This window comes from Corvus kubaryi, unplaced genomic scaffold (genome assembly GCF_017639235.1).
Source record: "Corvus kubaryi isolate FWS band 111438036 unplaced genomic scaffold, C.kubaryi_AGA036_p1.0 130, whole genome shotgun sequence".
NCBI lineage: Eukaryota > Metazoa > Chordata > Aves > Passeriformes > Corvidae > Corvus > Corvus kubaryi.
In genome coordinates, this window is record NW_024580665.1 from 178,694 (window position 1) to 199,179 (window position 20,486).

At 43.4% G+C, this 20,486-nt stretch overlaps 1 protein-coding gene across 2 annotated transcripts; it reads left to right on the top strand.

Annotated features, from left to right (window-relative positions):
* Window positions 1-959: 959 nt before the first annotated feature.
* SLC6A14 (solute carrier family 6 member 14) lies at window positions 960-16,729 on the top strand. Of its 2 annotated transcripts, none has more exons than XM_042027538.1 (14): window positions 960-1,044; window positions 2,204-2,372; window positions 4,110-4,241; window positions 5,755-5,916; window positions 7,234-7,369; window positions 8,114-8,246; window positions 10,096-10,236; window positions 11,189-11,417; window positions 11,502-11,627; window positions 11,719-11,837; window positions 13,038-13,137; window positions 13,536-13,645; window positions 14,631-14,798; window positions 15,404-16,729. In XM_042027538.1, the coding sequence occupies exons 2-14, from the start codon at window positions 2,303-2,305 to the stop codon at window positions 15,551-15,553; spliced, it is 1,776 nt and encodes a 591-aa protein (XP_041883472.1). In that variant the 5' UTR covers window positions 960-1,044; window positions 2,204-2,302; the 3' UTR covers window positions 15,554-16,729. The 2 variants fall into 2 exon arrangements, with proteins under 2 accessions (XP_041883472.1, XP_041883463.1); XM_042027529.1 differs by lacking the exon at window positions 960-1,044 and adding an exon at window positions 1,461-1,592.
* The last annotated feature ends 3,757 nt before the right edge of the window (window positions 16,730-20,486 follow it).

Below are 20,486 nucleotides of genomic sequence, written 5' to 3' on the forward strand. Positions count from 1 at the left end.
GAAGAATAAGGACTAATTTCTCAGGGTGTCCTTGGTCTGAGTTTTGTATTGTTCTATAAAGAACCAACCTGAAAGTGTTTGGTGTCGTAGCGTGGCCACTTTAATGCTGAATTTGCAGGCAGCCTGTAAAGGAGTGTCTTCTTTCATTTTTATTTATTATTTTCTCCCAAAGCCTGTGTCCTGTCAGAACACTGCACCTGTACTTGCTTTTTGCTCCAAAGATAAGAGTATTCTGGCATCTTTCAGGTCTCTAAAATAGAAGTCTCCTAGAGAACCTGCTGCGCGGGGTGATAAAATACAATCTGATTTTACCTTTCCACATTTCACATGCTGTCCCACACAGTTCTCACTCCCAGAGTACCTCTTAGTTGTGGCTAGTTTGAGACATGCTGGGTAGCACTTTGCTAAATGAAAAGTCCCACTAACTGAGGATAGAAAGGGTACTTGTCAAGGTGTGGAAAGAGCCATGAAAAAGACAATTTATAAAGGGGGGAGAGCAATTAAGCGACCAGTCAGTTTGTGTCTCCTTATGTCTGTACACGGAGTGTGCTTTGACCGGTATCCTCCTGTGTGACCTTACGGAATGCCTGCGGAAGGTCACTGTGACATCCCTTCCCCTAAAGGGTGGGACGTCACAGCCACGTTGGTGGTTGAAGCAGGGGAGTGCTTTAGAAAAATCCTTAAGTCCTTCTGCTCAAATTCCTCCTCTGGAGATGACTTTGCTTTTATGACCTGCCATTTCTGTGCCTGTACCTGAAAGATGTGTTCAGAAGCTGAAATTTCCATGGTGTTTAACCCCCTTGTGCCCTTTGCTTTCCTGCGTCTCTTGAGCCTGGACTCCAGCATGGAGCAGGTTAAGAAAGAATGAGAGTGGAGCAGGTAGGGGTGGAGCAGGGTCTCTGGCCGGTGAACATAGGTGAGGCAGACAGGCAGTGGCTCTGTGGGGAGGCACAGGGAGTAGTGGGGTCAGCTGCTCAGGTGAGGGTCAGTGTTTGATGGGGAGCTGTCAGCCTGGAGATAGAAGACAAGGAGGAGAGTGTGTGGGTAGGTACTGGAAGAGGAGGGAGAGGGGTAGGAGTGGGGCGACATGCTAGAAGGGAAGGCGAGTGACAGAGAGGCGGCCAGGCAGGGCTGCAACGAGGGCTGAAGAGCCCGGACTGGGGGAGCGAGCCCAGGCGGGTTCGTGGCAGGGGAAGTGGGTCGGGATAAGGCGAGTAGCGAAGGCGTGTGGAGGGCAGGGGGTGTTTAGGAGGGGAAGTGGGCAGGTGGCCGGGCAGGGCTAGGCAGGTAGGTGTTCCCGAGGAAGTGGGCGCGGGGCCGGAGGAGGGTCAGCGGGCGGGGTGCAGTAGGGAAGCAGCTTTGGGGCTGGCGTGGGGCGGGCTGCGAGGGGCTGCGCCGGGGGCGGGAGGCGGCCGCACCCGAGCCGTGGGGCAGCCCAGGGGTCGCGGTTCCCGGCAGGGCGGCGAGGGGCGGGCGGCAGCCGGTCCGATAAAGGACCGGGCGGCGTCCGGCGCGGGCAGAGCAGAGCGGCTGCGGCGGCAGAGATGGGAATGCTCAGCCTGCCCGGCTTTCTGTCCTGCGGGAAGAAGAAGGTGAGGCGGCGGGGGGAGGCTGGCCAGAGGCACCCGGGCAGGTGTGCGAGAATGTAGGCAAGTGTGGATGCACCTAAGCAGGTGGGTTGTGGAGGTGCCGAGGTGGGCGTAGAGGAACTCGGGCAAGCAGGGTGCAGGTACGTCGGCAGCTGTGGGCAGATACGAAGTTGTCTGGGCAGGTGAGATCCAGACAGGTAAAATGGGATGAGCACCTGGGCATGTGTGAAAGACACCAGGACAGGTGCTTTTTAAAGTGGGCATACAAGTATGTGCTGATGTAAACATCTGAACAAGTATGGGGGCATCTGGGCATGTGCAGGGGCAGAATAGGGGAGTATCCTGGAGCTGCCCCCGGGAGCCGACAGCACAAAGGACTAAGGCAGGAGTAGGGCAAAACTGTCTGTGGAGGTGTTTGGGCTTGCTGGTGGGACCCTCTCTCACAAATCTGTGCTGTCCTGCCAGGGATCAGCTGGACTGGCAGCCCAGCTGGTTATGCCCAGCCTGTCCAGCTGCCCAGCCATGTCAAGGTGCGTCTCTGGACAGAGAAATGAGGATAAGACTGCCTTGCTTGCCTGGTGGGTGATCACAAGCCTTCCCTCTTCTCTTCCAAGGACTTCAATTTGACAAATGAAAAAGATGCCCACTCCAGTGACAGCGATGAGAACTCAGAGCGTGGCAACTGGTCAAACAAAGGCGATTACCTGCTGTCCATGGTGGGCTATGCTGTGGGCCTGGGCAACGTCTGGCGCTTTCCCTACCTCACCTACCAGAATGGAGGAGGTACTTGTGCTTGAATGGCAGGGTTGGGTGGGCACACCTTGCTATCCTGAGGAGAGAGGAAGACAAGCTCCAAGGGCCAGCTCTGAGGTTGGGCATGTTCTGTCAAAGCTGGATGAGAGCCCATTCATGGGAAAGGGGAGTAAGAGGCATCTATGTGCTTTTTACATACCAACTGAGAGGGGAAATTGTATTTAGTTTTAATTGCAAATTTGTACCTGAGAATTCCAGAACTCTTCTTATTTACTCACAACCAACATGCACCTTTTTGTCCATGTGCCAATATCCTCTACTTGTCTAAATAGCTATTCTCCCTCCCCAGTGCTTACCTCCTGGTAAGTTTATATGTCAGGATATGTTTATAGAGAACAGTTGAATCCCCTCTGCACTTCTGTTTTTCCATGCAAACAATCTAAGCTGGCATAATTATCCCAGCTTAATAATTACCCAGATCGGATACTTGGGAAGTGTGAGGGAGAGAGCCTCTACCTGCTCACACAATGAACTAGTGGCAAAGCCAAGTGGAGGCACTGGCTTCCCTGGCTTGTATTACAGAACTTTATCTACTTGCCAGGTTACCACCGGTAATTAAAGAGAGTGTAAATAGTAACTGCAGAGAACATACTTATATGTACCTATTTTCTCTGCCTAGCAGTCTTTGAAGTCAAATTCGGGACTGTAAATGCAGCACAGCCCACACAGCTGCACATGGAACATAAGGAGGCATTCTCAGTACAGAAGTTTTATTGGCACGAGTTTGACTGGTTTGCATTACTTACAGTTTTGTTGAAGAAAATTGTGAAAACAAAATAAGTTGTGGCGTCGGCCCTTGGACTAGATCTTTTTTCTTATCTGCTGCAGCAGAAACTTTGCATTTAAAGCACACTTGTGCTGCCCCTTGCCCATGATTGATAAAGACAATTGTTACATCCTTGTTTCGAAACACAGGAGTAATCCAGTTAATTCTCTGGGACAATTTGCTTCCTGAAATTACATCAGGTATTTGCAGTTCCTTGCAGAACTGGGTCCTTGATTGCTTGAAATTCACTGAACACGATGAGAACAGATTCCTGCAGGGATATTGGGTTGTGTTTATGAAACGTGCTCTTGCTTTCCCTGTCTTCTGTGCACACACAAAGAAGTGTTAGTCCCTTTCACATAACAGGGCACTCATTGATATCAGGTTAACACGCACTTTTAAATGGACTTGAACAAGAGCCATCCTGAGATGTTGTTTGACACAGGACTTGGCCAGCCATAGAAAATAATCTTCATGCTTTGATGTCCACTAGCTGCTTAACACGGCTGTTGCAAAACACAGCTAAGTACACAAAGGAATGGTTCTGTTCCTCTTTAAATTAAAAGCTGGAAGATTTAATAGAAAGTGGACAAGGCTGGTGGTACCTACAGCTGAGCAGTGTTCCTGCTTGTATTAGAGCACATCTTCAATAGAATTTGTAAAAATAATTTACTTTCTATAAGAGAAGCCATTCTTTTAAACTCAGCAGTTCTGACAGTCTGTGTCTCTTCCTTACAGGTACTATTTAGTCTTACAGAAAACAGGACTTAGAAACAAATCTCTCTATTTTGAAAAAAAAGCCCCTACAGTGGGGTATTTGATCAGGGGGAAAGGGGGGGGGTATAAAATGTGATAAAACTGTGGTGAATGCTGAAAGATGCATTGTTTTCTCTGTGTGTGTGATTGTGTTTTTTCCCCCATTTTTTGCCTCCTTCTCTCAGGTGCTTTTCTAATCCCCTACACCCTGATGTTGGCATTAGCTGGCTTACCCTTATTTTTCATGGAATGTTCCCTTGGGCAGTTTGCCAGTCTAGGGCCAGTTTCCATCTGGAGAATACTACCATTGTTTCAAGGTTGGTTTTGTTATGTTTCCTTAGATCTTTTTTATTCCAGTAATAAACTGTTGTGAATTAATAATTTCTTCATGAAGTTACTAATTCTGAGACACTGATAACCATGTAGCAACTGTTCCCAATTTTACAGGGTCACTGTTATGCTCCCAGGTACATACTTCCTCATTATTCAGTTAATAAACAGATGTTGATTAAAGATTTCCCCAGAAAGGTTCTTGGTTATGAAAGGTTTTATCAATGATTCTCCCAGTATTAAGCAGCACATCACCCTCACTCTAGCTGTCCAGGAAGAAGGAAATAACCCTGTTTTGCTGTGTGAGGGGAAAACCTCAGTAAAACAACTGGTGTTCTGTGTGCAACAGATAGAAAATAAATTCTAGAAGTTGACTTTATCACTGTTCCTTTGCTTCACATCCAGTGTAGCTTGCAAGGCACTTCTGTGTTGGATGGACTAATTCTGTATTTGGCTGCCAGTGCTGGCATAGACACACGGGTCTGGGTGTTCAGTGCAATACTGTGCACAATCATCCAGCAGCTGTCTTGGGAGTCATCTGCTGGTGTGATAAAATAGCCTAGACTCTGGCTTTGTAAAGTGAGGTGCCTCTTGAGATAAGAGAAATCGTTGCACTCTGTAGTGGTCGTTTGTCTCTGTGAGGGTTTGCATTTCATAGGGAGATTTGTTTGGAAACAATTAACCATGTGCTTTACTCACTCCTGTACATCCTGGTGCTGTGCCATGGGTGTAAAGGACTATGCAATGGTTTTGTTTGTCTTAATCTACCAGAGGAGTTAATGTAGGAACAAGGAAGTTTCTGATGTAACAAGAATTTTGCTTGTCACCTACAGAAACTGGTTGCCCCAACATTTACTCTTTTTGCCAGTCTCTGTTCCGCAGCACAAAAACCTTTCATGAAAGCAGTGTGTTTATTTTTAAAGCAAAAGTCTTTAAGCACAGCATATCTTTTATTTGTCTCTGAAGACAGAAACTTAAATATCATTTCTAAGATGATTGGTACAGTTTGTCAGGCTTTCCCAAACTCACAGAACAAAACTCATTTTAACAAGGGGGAGAACAGTAATACTGGCACAGATTTACTGTAGTTAAAAGCATTAATTACAGTGGAATCTTTAAAATGGCTTGGGCAGTCCTAGTACAGTTTGTTTTATTTTACTAAGTTTCCCTCTGAACTGGGAGAGAACAAAATACTGAATTTCTCCTTTAGACTTTGCAAATAGTCCAGTTTTTCTATGGGCCTGATTCAAATTCTGTTTCAAAACCATGTTTGAGAGGGTCAGTTTGGATCACATCCATCATTTAATGGGTTTAAGATTTCACTGTTTGTTTGCTGTTAAAAATATTTTAAAACCAAACAAAAACCAACTTCAACTTCTTCCCAAGTAGCCTTTTAAAAGTCAAGTGAAGGCTATTTGTTTTGCTGGGGTTTTTGTTGTTGTTGGGTGGGGTTTTTTTGAGTTTGGGATGGTTAAGACATTGTGTTTTTCTCTTTCCTAGGAGTGGGCATCACAATGGTCATCATCTCAACATTTGTGACTATCTACTACAACGTTATCATTGCTTATGCACTCTACTACTTATTTGCCTCATTTCAAAAAGTGCTGCCATGGTCAGACTGCTTTTCCTGGGCAGATGAATTCTGCAGCAAGACACGAATAGGTACCATATTTACCAGATAGAGTTTAATATAACTGGTTTTGGTAATTGTACTGTTTTCTGGGTGAAGGTTTAGGAGCAAGACAGCTACCTGTGTCGTCAAAAGTCCTTCCTTCAGTTTTGCATCTGAACACACAGGAGTGATGCTTATCCACTTCCGTGCCAGTTCTGGGTGCTTGGGAAATCTACAGAGAACTGGGCTGAAATCACCTTATTGGATCCTTTTTTTCTCCTTTAAAACCTCAGTTTTTTTCTAGTACATACAGTCCCTGGAAATACTGCATTCCCATTTCATCAGGCTTCGTGGCAAAAAAATACCTTCCTCCCATGAGACAAGCTACTGCAGTTTTTATCGAGGTTTTTTCATTACCCCTTGCCTTCCCTGTGGCTATGGTAATCCTGAGCACCACTGAGCACTGGTTTCACACTTCATTAACTTTATAACATACCTCCACATTATTGTTGTGTTTAGTGGCAGATGTAAGGCCAACACTTGTTATCTCACCGGTTTCCATATCAGACCAGTTTAAGGCAAAAGGTGAGGTTGGTGAGGTAATTGCCAGTTAGCAGCTGGAAATGTCTTGCCAGGTAACCGGTGATTATTAAAATAACAAGGACAAGATCAGAACGGATTACATTGTTTACAGTATTAATGTAAATGTATCTCAACCATATATCTGAAAATCTCTTCTAAGATGCTTTATGTAACAAAAAGTGGATGATTACTTATTGGCAAAACAAAAAATATTTCAGTCCATAATTTGTAAGTGCTGGAGGAATACAAAACTGGACCAAAGAAGCTGTCCTGAAATAGGCTTCAACAAGATTTTGCAGTAAATGCTGATATGTATGCTGATAAGGTGTTCTTTATTGTATGTTCTGGCAAAAAATTCCCAACCCAGTTTCCATTCCTCCAACCCTGCTCAAAGGAAAATATTTAAAGCACTCTAATAACCCCTTTGCCACAATAAGATGAATACCTGATACTAGATGATCCATGTGTCACCTTGGTGTGGGACAAAGGTTTTCATAAAGTAACCAAGGCTACAATTTTAACTGTGCTTGGTTCTGATTTTTACAAGTATCCTTGAGGATAAGTAAAACGTGGTGAGCACACCAGATTCTTGGTGTTTTGATTTACAGTCAAGTAGTGAAGTCACAGCTGCAAGTGACATTTCAGGTTTGTTTCTAAATATTGTTAGCAGGCAAACTGAAGCTGTAATTGCTTAGGAAACATTTGCTGTAATAGTCTGTGGTTTTTTGGGTTTTTTTTTAATAATAGTCATCCCAGTGTTATTGATTCCTTTTTCTTTATTTTAGTAAGCGACTGCAACATAACCTTGCATGGGGAAATCATTCATGCAAACTACTCGTTCATCACAAGCAACAATCTCACGTGTATAAATGGCACCATAAGCTACAAACCGGTGCAATTTCCCAGTGAGCAATATTGGAAGTAAGTAAATACTTTAAAGGAATTACTAAAAATACCTTTTTATGTATTGTGGTTTTGCATGTACCTTTTATTTTTGTCTAATCTTGCAGTCCAGAAAAAATGTAGTCAAGGGACATGGGCATGCAAATCACTAGAGAGGGGACTTAAACTTTAATTGATAAGTTTGGCCTTTATAAAAGATTATTATATATAGAAAGAGAAGCAAGTGAGTCAACCTTTAACCAACTGAAAAATACTCCAATTTAAAGAAGTCCTCTTCTCTGGAGTCCTGGTAGGCACTACTTAGCATCTTTACCTATAGCATATACTTTTATTTTTCTCAGGAGTTACTGTATAAAATATATTCACCTTATTCTGAATCTGGGCCTGTTGTGAAATTGCTGTTTCTTTATAGCCTCATGGTCTCAATTTGCCTCGTGCTCCCTGGGTTCCTGGAAACTGATTCTTATGGGCTCTTCTCTTGCTGTCAGAATTTCATGATTAACACATAATATCTGAGGTGGGCCTTATGGGAGATGTATGGAGAGATGAGAGCTGGTAGGCTTCAAAAAGAGGGGAAAAATACAGTTAAATATACAGCTTTTCAATGCCAATCATGCAATTCCAACTGCATACTCTTGGAAGAGGCTGCAGAGTCTTGTAATAGCACCACACACCAGCTCACTTTTTCCTGAGAAGTAGCTGAAGAGGAGGTGTGTGTATGCTGCTGTCACCTCTCCTCATGGGAGCATTGTGTGCTTTCAGCAAAGTGGCTCTTCAGCGCTCGAGTGGGCTGGACGAGACCGGCAGGATTGTGTGGTACCTGGCTCTCTGCCTCCTCTTGTCCTGGATGATTGTTGGAGCTGCACTGTTTAAAGGAATAAAATCTTCGGGAAAGGTATGTTAGGAAGAGCAAGGAGATGATTTTTGGCCTGATTCTGCCCTTCCAACGTTAGTTGGACGCAGAGAAGTTTAGCACAAGGTAGGATGCAGTCCTAACACACCCGCCTCTGCTGGGCTCAGCATTTGGCTTCACTTCTGCTCCTCAGCTTCATAACTGTTACATAAAATAAGAGTAAGGTGCTGATTACAGTCATTATGTAACACCTAGGCCTCAACTCCACCAGGCTGCCCTGTATTTTGGGATCTTGCTGTCGTGCCGGTGATTCCAGCTGAGTTTTGGCAGTTAACCTGGGCTGTGTGATGGAACTGTGCATGTGATGGCACACATGGGCACACGCCCTGGAAACACCTAGTGAGATTATTTTGCACTTCCAGTCTGGTTGAGATGTTTGCACAATACAGGTCAGGTCCTGTGAACAGATGTGTGTGTGCAGGTTCCTGCCAGATTGTGAAATGTTGTTTGTTCCCAAGAGTTGAAACGATTTTTAGGGACAAGGTACTTAGATGCTTGTTTTCAGAATCTGTCTCTGCTGAGCTTCCATTTCCACATGCTGCAGCATGGTTTTCTGGAGTTTTTCTTGGGCTAGGCTGACTTCAGGCAGGCTGAATTTCATCCTTCCTCACCTGAGACCCTTTTCTTGGTTTTATTCCTTCCTCCTCATACTCTTTTCTCGCCTTCATGTTGCATCGCCATCATTTAGTTCTTCAGCCTCAGTTGCCTTTGTTCTTTCACCTTTTCTGCACAGATTTTTTCCCCCACCTTTCCTTCTGTCATTGTGCCTTTCTGTGGTTTCTTGCTGCCTGCCTTCCTCTGCTCAGTGTGACGTCTCCTCCTGTTTTGCTTTCTATTTGGAGCTTTCTGCCCTTGTTTCAGTGCTTTGGGGTGGAGCATCTGTGCTTTCCCAGCCTCAGTTATTTGGCTGTATGGCTCCTCTTAATCTCATGTTCTTTGGGTTCCCGGCAGTTAGCTCTTCCTGTTGTCACTTCATTTCTCGCACAAAGGCAATCCTCTTTGGAGAATAAGGTAAGGCTTGGAAGAATCTAGCTGGGCAGGAACAAGACAGATGAAAAGCAGTGAGAATTGTCTATTCTAGGCATCGAAGCATGAAGGAGATCTTCAGAAATGTCAGACTCATCACATGATGGTGCAGTGCTCTGGCTTGGTGGAACCAGCAGTACTGGGTCAATTACCTGTCTGCGTAACACTGAAGCTAAGACTCAAGAAACCAGAGTATTGCTGAACATAGCCAGTGCGACAATAACTCTACCGCTGGCTTCGGTCCTACTGCGCTAGATCAAACAACAGACTAGGTCTGTGGTGTTGAGAGAACCTAAAAGTACTTGTTCCCAGTAAAGAAAGCTTCTAGAACAGTGACTTAAAAATTTTTTTTGGTTTTCTTTTGGCCTTTTTTTGCTGGGGCAGGGTGGGGGGGGGAGTAGCAGGGAGCTCATCAGGAAATAATTCCACCCTGGTTACCTGGTTTTTCCTGGCTTTCAGTTTGCAGTTGCTAGAAGCACTAGCTAGGAAGAGAGGAAGAGACATCTGGAGCAGCTGAGTGCAGGCCTCGCTACAGCAGTAAATCATGTTAGAAAAATGCATTTCTGAAACTGGTCAAGTGCTATCTGAAATGTGGATATGTGGCTTGGGCTTTTTGCTTCTGCTGGAATGCAGCTCCAGAACTGGCTAAGCCAGATGGTTTGGTGGTTGGCATGTGTTCACTTCCCTGGCTGCCTGTTTTTCTTTTGTACTGGCAGATCTTAGCCTAAAGCCTGTCCAGTCTTCCTGCATGGAGGTCTATGGATCCCCTCACGCCTAATGTGTGTCCCTGCCCATCTTTCTGCAGGTTGTCTACTTTACTGCACTCTTCCCATATGTCATCCTGCTCATCTTGCTGGTGCGAGGTGCCACCCTGGAAGGTGCTTTGGATGGCATTGAATACTACATTGGGAGACAGTCCAACATCACGAAGCTGATGGAGGCAGAGGTGAGAAGTAGCATCAGCCCAAGAAGTGTGACACACTTCTGTGGTTCTGTGGGCTTGCTTCTTTTTTATTCAGTCAGGTGCTTCATGTCCTGCCCTGTATTTTGCATCAGCAGCTGGTTGTGTAAAAAGTCCAAGCCCCTATTCCAGCTACTCTCAAACTGAAAGATAGTCACCTTCTTCCCCCTCCCTGCCATACCAGTGATGACAACTGTGCTATTGCCTCTAAACAGTTCTTGGGGGTCATGCTGGAATTTCATCTTAGCAAGACCTGCTGAGAAAGTTCTTGCTGATAATTTTAAGGGACTTTATCAGAAGGCTGAAGGGATCCCTGAGTTTGAAATTCAGGCTGTGCCTTGCCTGGGAAATTAGCTTGGGTAATTAGGTGGACCAGGAAGGGTACCTTGTGCAAAGAAAGCTGGGACTTATTTTGTTCTGGCTTATGCCAATATTATTTCAGTTTTATCAAAAGCAAGAGTTAGTTGTGATATTTATTTGTGGTACTTATGTGAGTGCTTAGCACTAATTGAGGGGCTGCATCAGAGGCAGAAGTGGTTTGTCTGGGTCACACAAGTGGGAGGGTACGTGGAAATTCTCACTCCTGCAGCCAGCCCTGGTTGTCCTTATTTGTTGTCTCTGTGCCAAGATTCATATCTCAACAACCCACCTATGTGAACAAATTGAATCTCTTCTTCAGGGCTAGCCCAGTAAGCTTTAAGTATTCGGCAACATGCTTGGGATGTGACCTTTGGAGATCATGGAGATATTTGTGATTGAGACTGCAAGGTCACCAGCATGCTATATTCTATCTTCCCTAAAATTTATATGAAATAAATTAGATATTCAGGCTGAATGAAAAAAAAAATACCCTTGGGCTTCAGTGGAGGGAAGACTTAAATGTTTATGATAAGTACTGCAAGTAATACAGTAATTCTCATGTTCTTATTTTTGGTAGGTTTGGAAAGATGCAGCTACCCAGATATTTTACTCCCTGTCTGTGGCATGGGGCGGGCTTGTTGCTTTGTCTTCATACAACAAGTTCCACAACAACTGCTACTCAGATGCCATTCTAGTTTGTGTAACCAACTGTGTCACCAGCATATTTGCTGGGTTTGCAATATTCTCCATCCTGGGACATATGGCATTTGTGTCTGAGAGACCTGTCTCAGAGGTCGTGGATTCAGGTAGGCTGATGGTCACGCTGTTGGTATTGGGACTTGCATTGACCAAGGCATGACAATAACATCATTCTTTTCACTGCATTTCAGGGTTTGATCTGGCCTTTGTAGCCTACCCAGAGGCTCTCTCCAAGTTACCAGTTTCTCCTCTGTGGTCCTTCTTATTTTTCTTCATGCTTCTGCTCCTGGGCCTTGACTCCCAGTTTGCCACCATAGGTCAGTGGGGTTTTAAGTGACTCATGGCTTTTCAAATGACTATTGCCTTTCTTAATTGTGCTGCTCAAACTCCCTACTTCTTCCTTTGCAGAAACACTTACAACCACCATTCAAGATATATATCCCAAAGTGATGAAAAAATTAAGAATCCCTGTAACCCTGGGTCTGTGTACACTGCTCTTTTTTCTCGGGCTTATCTGTGTTACTCAGGTAAGAAATTAAGATTTTTTGGTAGTGAGTTTAGTTATGCTGCAAGTGATGAACTCAAATCAAAATACCCTTTCCAACTGTTCCTGTCTGTGTGGATCAGTCTTAGAGACTCTTGAATTTTGACAGTGTGCCTGGACACGCGAGTAAAAAATTCCCAGGGGGAAGCTTGAAGAACCTAAGATTTTCTGTGATTATTGAACTGAGACATGCTTTTAAATAGAAGGCCTGTACAAAGCCTGTGAACTATCAGACTGATTTATCATTCCTCAGTTCAGGAATTTATTTGTGTAATCACAAGTACATGCATACAACATGTCCGCGGCACAGTGGGTACTGCTAATAAATGCTGATGGGATCTTTTTGTTCAGAACTCACTACCAAACAGGACAGGAATTGAGAAATGGCCTACTCATGTAATAAAAACAAATAGAAACATTAGCTCATGAGCATCCGTAGATTGCATGGTTACTTCTCCTGTGTGTGTATATATATAAAAATAGTCATACGGAAAAGGAATTTTAAGTATACTGTGTAAAATTTCTTGAGGCAATTGCTTTTAAGGCTATAAAGGTTTACTGCAATTACTCCATCTAGAAATGCAGATTTATGTGTGTAATTAGACTGCGAATGTGAAGGAGGTAATTGTGGTGAGTAGTCAGTTGTATGGTCAAGCAAAGTATGTAAGTCATGAAACAGGATGGGGGGGGAAGCTTGCAAGGGACTTAGTACACAAGAGTGTGAAATGGCTCAGAGATTGTTTCCTGCTCTGTGATCCTGCTATTGCATGCTTGTGTTTAAAGCTGAGCTTAACCCCATGGAGAAGTTGTGCATGTAGGAGGATAGAAGCATCCCAGAACTGATAACTGGTATAGCTACTGCTGTAGCTCAGTGTAAGGACTTCAGCACCAACTTTATTCCTGTAAGCTCCAAATTTAAATCTTGCTCTCAGCTGTTTATATATGCTCTGCATATACATAGATCTTGGTTTTAGCATCTATAGTATTTTGCTAGATGTGCTTTTCAACTTTACATAGAGGGATTTAAAGAAAATAATACTCACAAATCTTTACTTGACCTGGAGAACTGTGAACTTAAAAACTCAGAGTTGTGATTAGTTAAATTGTCTTGAACAAACGCATCTTATATTTTTGCGTAAGTATGTTACTACTCAAATTTTAACCTTTAATGTTTGTTCTGCAGGCAGGAATTTACTGGGTTAACCTAATAGATCACTTCTGTGCTGGATGGGGAATCCTTATTGCAGCTGTCCTGGAGATAATAGGCATCATCTACATTTATGGTAAATTATTTCCCTTGAAAATACATAAATAAACTAAGCAATCCCAGGAACAGTGTATATCACAGAGTTACAGCATGGTTTTGGGTGGAAGGGACTTTAAAGATCATCCCATTCCAACGCCCTGCCAGGGGCAGGGACACCTTCCACTAGACCAGGTTTCTCAAAACCCCACCCAGCCTGGCCTTGAGCAGTGCCAGGGATATTAAATACTAATTAGTGCAATAAAGAATTTATAACTTAATTGTCTGAATAATAATATAATAATAAAAGCTTTAATAATTAATGCTGAACTGGAGAAACTTTCCTTGATCATTGCCTTTCTTTGATCACTTTTGAGTATGCCCACGTGCAAGGGAGGCACCTGCTTTACAGTGAGCCGCATAATTGTCTTCCAACAGGAGGAAACAGATTCATTGAAGACATTGAAATGATGATTGGAAAGAAGAGCTGTTTATTCTGGCTGTGGTGGAGAATGTGCTGGTTTTTCCTCACTCCTGTGCTGTTAATGGTGAGTGCACATGACTGGATTGTGTCAGTGTGACAGAACTCAGTAATTTAATATTGAAGAGGTTTCCACGTGAAGATTCAGGGTTGACTGCCCAGGCTCTGTGTATAAAAATGGGGCATAGCTGTGCCAGTGAAGTGAACTATGGGCTGTCTCTGCTTTCTGATACATTCCCTCCTCCTTTGATCCTCTCCAGGACAGGCTGGAGCTTGAGATCAGTTACTAGTGAGCTGGGTCTACACTCCCAAGGACTAACACAGAGCAACTAGATCCTCTGTCTTGGCAGTTGGATTATCTTAATTTTAGACAGAGATTGGTTTGAAAACCTTTTGAGGGAAATCCCATTTTTGGATCAGATGTTCTGCTGTTCTCCTGTCTGAGACCTTTTAATGTCCTGTTGCATGTCTGGTTTTTGTTACTCCTGTACTTACTAATTGTGAGTGTAGATGGTTGGATTATGTTACTGTGACAGAATTTATTAACATCCCCAGTCCAGGAACAGTGGCAAGTCACTCTGGCCAGCACATTACCTGTAATCTGTCCAGACCATAGTTTAGAAAATGCTGCTAAAACTATCAGATTTTCAAAGCAATATTTGCCAATTTCTAATCTTAGATTTGTTCCTGTATTCCTGTAAGTAGTGGAACACAGGAACACATAAAACATATAGAGAAAGGTACTGGGCCCAGCCAGCAACATATGTATTATCCAACATAACTTGATCTCTGGGTTCTCTTAAAATCTTATGCTTATACTTACTGTTAAGGTGCATCTCAGTGTCATTTTTCAGTCCTGCCCTTCAGTCTTGCTGTTCGGTGGTGACTGAACACCAAATCTGCACGACTGTTCTCACAGTCAGAAAGCAAGATGGAACTGGTCAGAACTTGTAGACAGCCCTTCTTTTTATTCAACCAGCTTGGAAACAGTGCAAATTTAATGTTGCTGGAAACCTGCTTTTCTCTCTTATTGTTTTTGCCATTTTTTCCAGACTATTTTGGTCTGGTCTTTGGTCACATTTTCACGTCCCAGTTACGGCTCAGTGTTATACCCAACCTGGGGAACTGCTGTTGGCTGGTGCATGATCATCTTCTGCGTCATCTGGATTCCCATTGTTGCTATTGTAAAAATAGTTAAAGCTGAAGGAAATCTTGTTCAGGTAAGGGCAAAAAACCCACTGTCATAGCCTCAAATATTAATTTCTTTGGTATTATCAGGACCACTTGTGCTTTCTTCTCCAACACATTTACTATTTTGACATGTTTTTCAACTGGATTTTTAGACCAAAACATTATCTTTGGTAGTTGCATCAAAGGTGCATCTACCCTACCATGTTATGATAAGAAGAAAAAGTCTAATCCTCTGGGAGTGCACACACACCATTCAAGAGTGATTTTTTCATCAGTTCTGTGGCTGTTCCAGCTCCTTTAAATTCTCTGAAGAATTTCTGTTGCTTTCTATCCCGATATAATTTTCTGGAGTTTTGCCTCACATTGCTCACAGAAACAAGCAAGTGATAGATCTGAGATATTCTGCTCTTGGTGAGCTTCCCCAAACAGTTGTGTTGGTCACAGCTTTTCCTGTTCTTTGACTTCCATGTCCAGAACCCACTGACCCCAAATATATCTGGAATGATTTTAAACAACTTTGGTGATTTGCCATTTGTTGAGCTGCAGTGCATATCTAGAGCTATAATTTTACTGAATTTTAAAAGTAGCTTGGATTAAAGTAAGACATTAAATATGTTTTGGTTTTGCTTTCCAGCGCATTGTCAGCTGCTGCCGGCCTGCAGCAAACTGGGGCCCCTACCTGGAATGTCACCGAGGGGAACGATACAGCCACATTGTGGATCCCAAGAAGAAAAAGGAGCACGAGATTCCCACCGTGTCTGCTGTTGTATACAAGCAACAATGAGATGGCTCTTTGGATGACAGTTTTTTAGCATATTATGTAGGTTTTGTCTTTTAACATTGGAAAGGGACAAGGCAAAAAAAAAAAAAAAAAAAGGGCAAATCAACCCTCCTGCCCTTTAAAATCCAGCCCCCAACTGAAAGCAAGTCATATTATTTATTTTTAGTGCTTTAGTCTTTGGGGAGGAACATGTCCATTAGGCACTGAGATCTCACCAGATATCTAGGTTGAGAGGGCAGGATAATACATTGCAGGATCCCCAGGCTGCTGGACTGGGTATGCTTAACCCCATCCAACTGGTATCCAGCTGGACTGCAGTTACTGGTGTGGAGGAGAGTAAAGACACATTCTGGTGCTCCCCGGCTGGAGGCCAAAGGTGCTCTGTGTGTGTGTGTGTGCCCTGAGGTGCAGTTGCTGCCTTCTGCTGTGCTCTGCCACCCCAGTGGCGTGCAGTCAGCAGGAAGCAATGAGTGTGCTGCTGCCTGGCACTGCAGCTCAGGGAACATGAAAAATTCTTCTCTGTCTAAGCCTTGCTCAGTGTGCTGTGAGGCTGCTCAGGATTTGATGTTGAGTATGCTCTGTGTGTGTGTGTTGTCTAAATAAACATAAATATTGAGTGGCAAAAAATTGCCATCACAGGAAATGAGGCTTAAACATGGTGAAAAGCAGTCTCCTTTCTATTTCTCATTATTCCCCTTGGGATCCCTAAAGAGCTATCTTCTCTGTCATGCCCTCTGCTCAGTGCTCATCTGTCTTTAATTCAAAAAACCTCATGTTTCCATATTCTGTCATTAGGCTCTGCAGAATGAAAGCGTAACCATTGAATTCGGGTTTTTCTGCTCTCCTACTCTCATCAATGCTTTACCTATCAGGATGTTTTCTGCTTTTTTCACTCAGATTTGGGTTTTTCCTTCCAAAGGAGACCCAAAGTGCTTTTTTTTTAAAGATTCAAACAGTGTTATGGTAGGGCCAAAAGAAGCAGAAGTTTACTTAAAGTGAAGGTTACAACTACATTGTAGTGCTGTTATTCCAAAATTTGCTGAAATCATGAGATTAATGAAAAGTTACGAAGTTTGTAATGCAGTTGGGAACACAGACGTGAGCACCTCCATAGGAGGGCGCTGGGTGAAAAGAACCTGACTTCACTTGTAATACAAATGAATCCTGATAAACAGGGGGGAAAAGGACTATGGAGAGAATGAATACATTTGATGTGCAGAGGAATGTCTCTCACTGTGATAATGGTTCCTTGGGAACAATGTAGCAGGGTGTTCAGTTGTCACACCTTCTCAGGGCTTTGTCACTTTTTCTGGACATGAAGGAGCGTGGATACTGGCTTTCATGCCCAAGCTGCGTACCTTGGTCTATGTTTTATACTGTTTTGTTTTGGGGTTTTTTTGGTGACAAATCAACACTTTGTGGCAAACAAAATGTGATTTTTTTTTTTTTTTTGCTGTTTTTAATGATTTTGGAACTGGCAAATAAAATGTGATTTTCTGTTTTCAATGGGTTTGGACCTGGAAACGTTTAATGTTGTGTGTGGAGTTGGTGACCACAAATGTTTCTATGATCCTAAGCCTTTGAGAGCTTGAATGGGAAAGATTCAACCTCCAGGAAGTCTTGTCTTATAAAGTGCTATAGTGCTGTTTTGGAGCGGGCTCAGAAAGTACAGAAAGTAATTAAATGGGAATTTATAAAAAGGACTGTGGGATTTGAGCCTGTACTAGAAGCTGGTAAAGAGGACCCTTTTCCTGCACTCCAGCTGCTCTAGAATCATGCTTTAGCCAGAAAAGAGTGCTGTCAGTAGCCTGGAGAGGCTGGGAGCAGGAGGGAGGCTGAATTGCAAAGCTGTGGTGCTCCATCCACTGGAGCTGACAGCAGTTCACACCTGGGAAGGGACAGACTTGGGGAAGGAGGGGGAAGTTAGTGAAGTAAGGAGTGAGAGTACTGAGATGGTAGGGAAGGAGATAGGACAAACCAGCTTCAGAAAGAATTCAGGAAACTTTTTGCAAAGGAGATGCTGAAGGCTCATATCAGCCATGTAATGCCCTGTACACAGGGCTCACTTGATGCTGCTTCTGCTCTGGACTTGTCTTATGGGCTTCTAGGAGTTGTTTTCGTAATGCTGCCCTACCAAAGCCCCCCCGAATGACAAATGGAGTGGGAAATGGCAGCTTTACCTGGGCTGACTCTGCTTGGTCGAAGTTAGGCTGACTGATAGCAGTCACAGCTACTATAAAAGGTTTTTTCTTCCTCAATGAAACAATCTCAAGAAGGCTTGAGATAAATTTCTTGAACTAATTTATCAGTGCGTGACAACTCAGCCCATTATGAAAGAGTAAAACTGCATCTCAGAGAAGCATGGAGTCAGTGTGGAGGTGAAGTGTATGTGTGCATCTTGAATGTGATGTGCAGTAGACAAAACACCAAAAGATGGCCTGAGTGTTAGAATATGTTCTGCTCAACAAACAAATAAAAGGAGCCAGACTTTTGCATAGCAAAAATCAATGCTGAAGAGCAGAGACAATCCTTGGAAATAATAAGTCATGATGAAAGGGACCAAGGGATGGCTATTCACTATTTCTAGCAATTTCAGAACCAGATAAATGATGGGAACTTAACTAGGTGTTAGCTTTGAAGTCACAGGAAGAATATTTTGCCCAATGCTCAGTCCAACTGTAGAGCTACTTCTCAAAAGGTTTTGGTTGCATGGCTTCAAAACCATTCAGAAAAAACTAATTAAAAAGACCAGCTTTCAACAAGATACTACTTACTCCTGCTTCAGGAGACTTTGAGAATGTTATGCAAATGGTTCTGTAATGCTTCTATGGGTCTTATGCTCTTCCCTGGTGTCTAATCCAGGTTGGTGTCAGGGACAGGATACTGGCCTGCCCTGGACCTGTGGTTTAATCTCGTATAACTGTCCTGGACAGTAAACTTCAAGCTATAAGATTCATATTTGCAAACTTTAACTCGTTTACAAGAAAATGAGGATTGTTGCCAAGAGAAATGCACTGAATTTTCTCTCGTTTGTCCTCTGCCAGACACAAACAGATTCACATTCAGTAGAGTTTGGATACAGTTTCATCTGGACATCTCCCTGTATTGCACAATCTCCTGAATTCCAGACTTGCATTATTTTCCTTCAAGCAATCAGTAAAGCAGAACTTCTGTGCAGACTTTCTTACTATAATTTTAAAAAGTATGGAAACCCATGACTGGCTTTGCTATGGCAGCCTGAGTTCCACTGGGTGAAACCAGCAGCAAGCGCCAATGATGCCAACTTCCTTCTGCAGGAGGGATAATTGTTCTCTACCAGTGTAAATAAAAGTAAGGTAAAGAAAGACAATTCCCTTTAAAAGATGAATTGTGGAGTTTTCAAGAAAGCAGAGAGCTCATGTTCACCACTACCACCTAAACTGGATGCCTGCAAGGCAGCTTGTAGCCACACATATGTTAGTAAAATACTGCCAGCATGAAGACATAGAATTTCCCCAGCTGTTATGTGGCCAGAATGATTAAACTCGAAAAAATGACCACCAGGAATTTTGGTCCTTAGTTTTACTTTGCTGAGTATTGTTCAAGTACTTCAAAAGCAGAACAGGAAACTCCAGGTAAGAGCCCAAAGAAGAAAACACACATTATGTGCCCAGGACAAACTGGGAAGACAGACGGCAATGTGGGAAGGAATAACAGAGTGGTGCAAGATGCAGCTGTTGATCAGAGAAAGGAGAATGCTTCAGGGAAAATCTAGAAATACGTAGATTACTGTGAATTAATGGTGGTTGTTTGACAAATACTAAAATAATGAGAGGAATCTGCCATATTCCATCTGCTCAGATAGAGCTACAGGGCTATGAGATCAAATTAAGGTGTCAGGCAAAAAGGCTGTAATGAGCGACTTTGCTGAGACATTAACCAGACTCTGGAGATGGTGACCTGGGAAAAACTAGTGTGAGGGTGAGTCACTGGAGGGATCCTGAGTTCAGCTGGAGGGTCTGAGGTTGGGCAGCCCTGAGTGCACTGCTTCTTGATCTTGGAAAGGATCATTTGGGATGTTTCCATGAAAATCAGTTTGGAAGGACTATTTTGAAAATTTTCATCTAGGAAACTAGGTAGCAATTAGATACAAAATTAATTTTGGCTTGCTTTTTCAACAAAACTATTAAAAATGTTCCCATGAGCATTTTTGTATAGCTCAAAAGGTTTCTGGCAAGCTTTGGCTAGCTTGTCTTCCTTAGGTGGGGATACAAGAGCCTGGATGTCAGTGTGGAGCTATGGGGCAGAAAACATCCAGCCTTGTTTTCATCACCTGCCTTCCAGGCTGGACAAAGCTTGTGGCTGTGCTATGCCTGTAGCCAACTCCAGGCTTTGTCTAGGTGAGAGCTGACCATGCTGCTGTGGGAGACCTGAAATCCAGACTCTGTGGTTGCTAGTAGACCCCTGCCCTGAGTTGCCAGAGAGTCTGTTTGTTGTCATCAAGCTGTCTGCTTGTGCTGGGATGATCTGGGATGGTGCTCCAGCCATTAAGATGTTGTGAAACTGTACACTCAATTTTGGAGATGCAGACTTTGATTAAATCTGGGATTTACAAAATAAAATCAAAAGGAATGGGAGTTAAGGGGGAAAGGGCACAAGCAAGAAGAGATGTCAGTAAACTGGGAACTAGCAGAGTTGGACTTTCCAACCCCTGTCTTGGAGTTTCAGCAGGGCTAACTTCAATAAAAGAACGAAAAGGCACAGGCATTGGTGGAGAAGCACCTCCACCTGCTTTAAAAGCTGTGCTGTTCTGAAGCTCTGAAATGCTACCAGATATATGCTGGGATCTGCACTTTCACCAGTCACAGCACTTTCTGAGAATGTGGGCTGGCCAATGGCATTGTCTCACTGAGGGAGGTTTAATAGAGGCTCCTTCTGCACCCCAAACCCTTACAGA

Coding starts and splice junctions, on each gene's coding strand:
- SLC6A14 (XM_042027529.1), top strand. CDS start 1,545: ATGGGAATGCTCAGCCTGCCCGGCTTTCTGTCCTGCGGGAAGAAGAAG. Junction 11,838..13,037: donor GGCTTATCTGTGTTACTCAG/GTAAGAAATTAA, acceptor TTTGTTCTGCAG/GCAGGAATTTACTGGGTTAA. Junction 13,138..13,535: donor AGGCATCATCTACATTTATG/GTAAATTATTTC, acceptor GTCTTCCAACAG/GAGGAAACAGATTCATTGAA.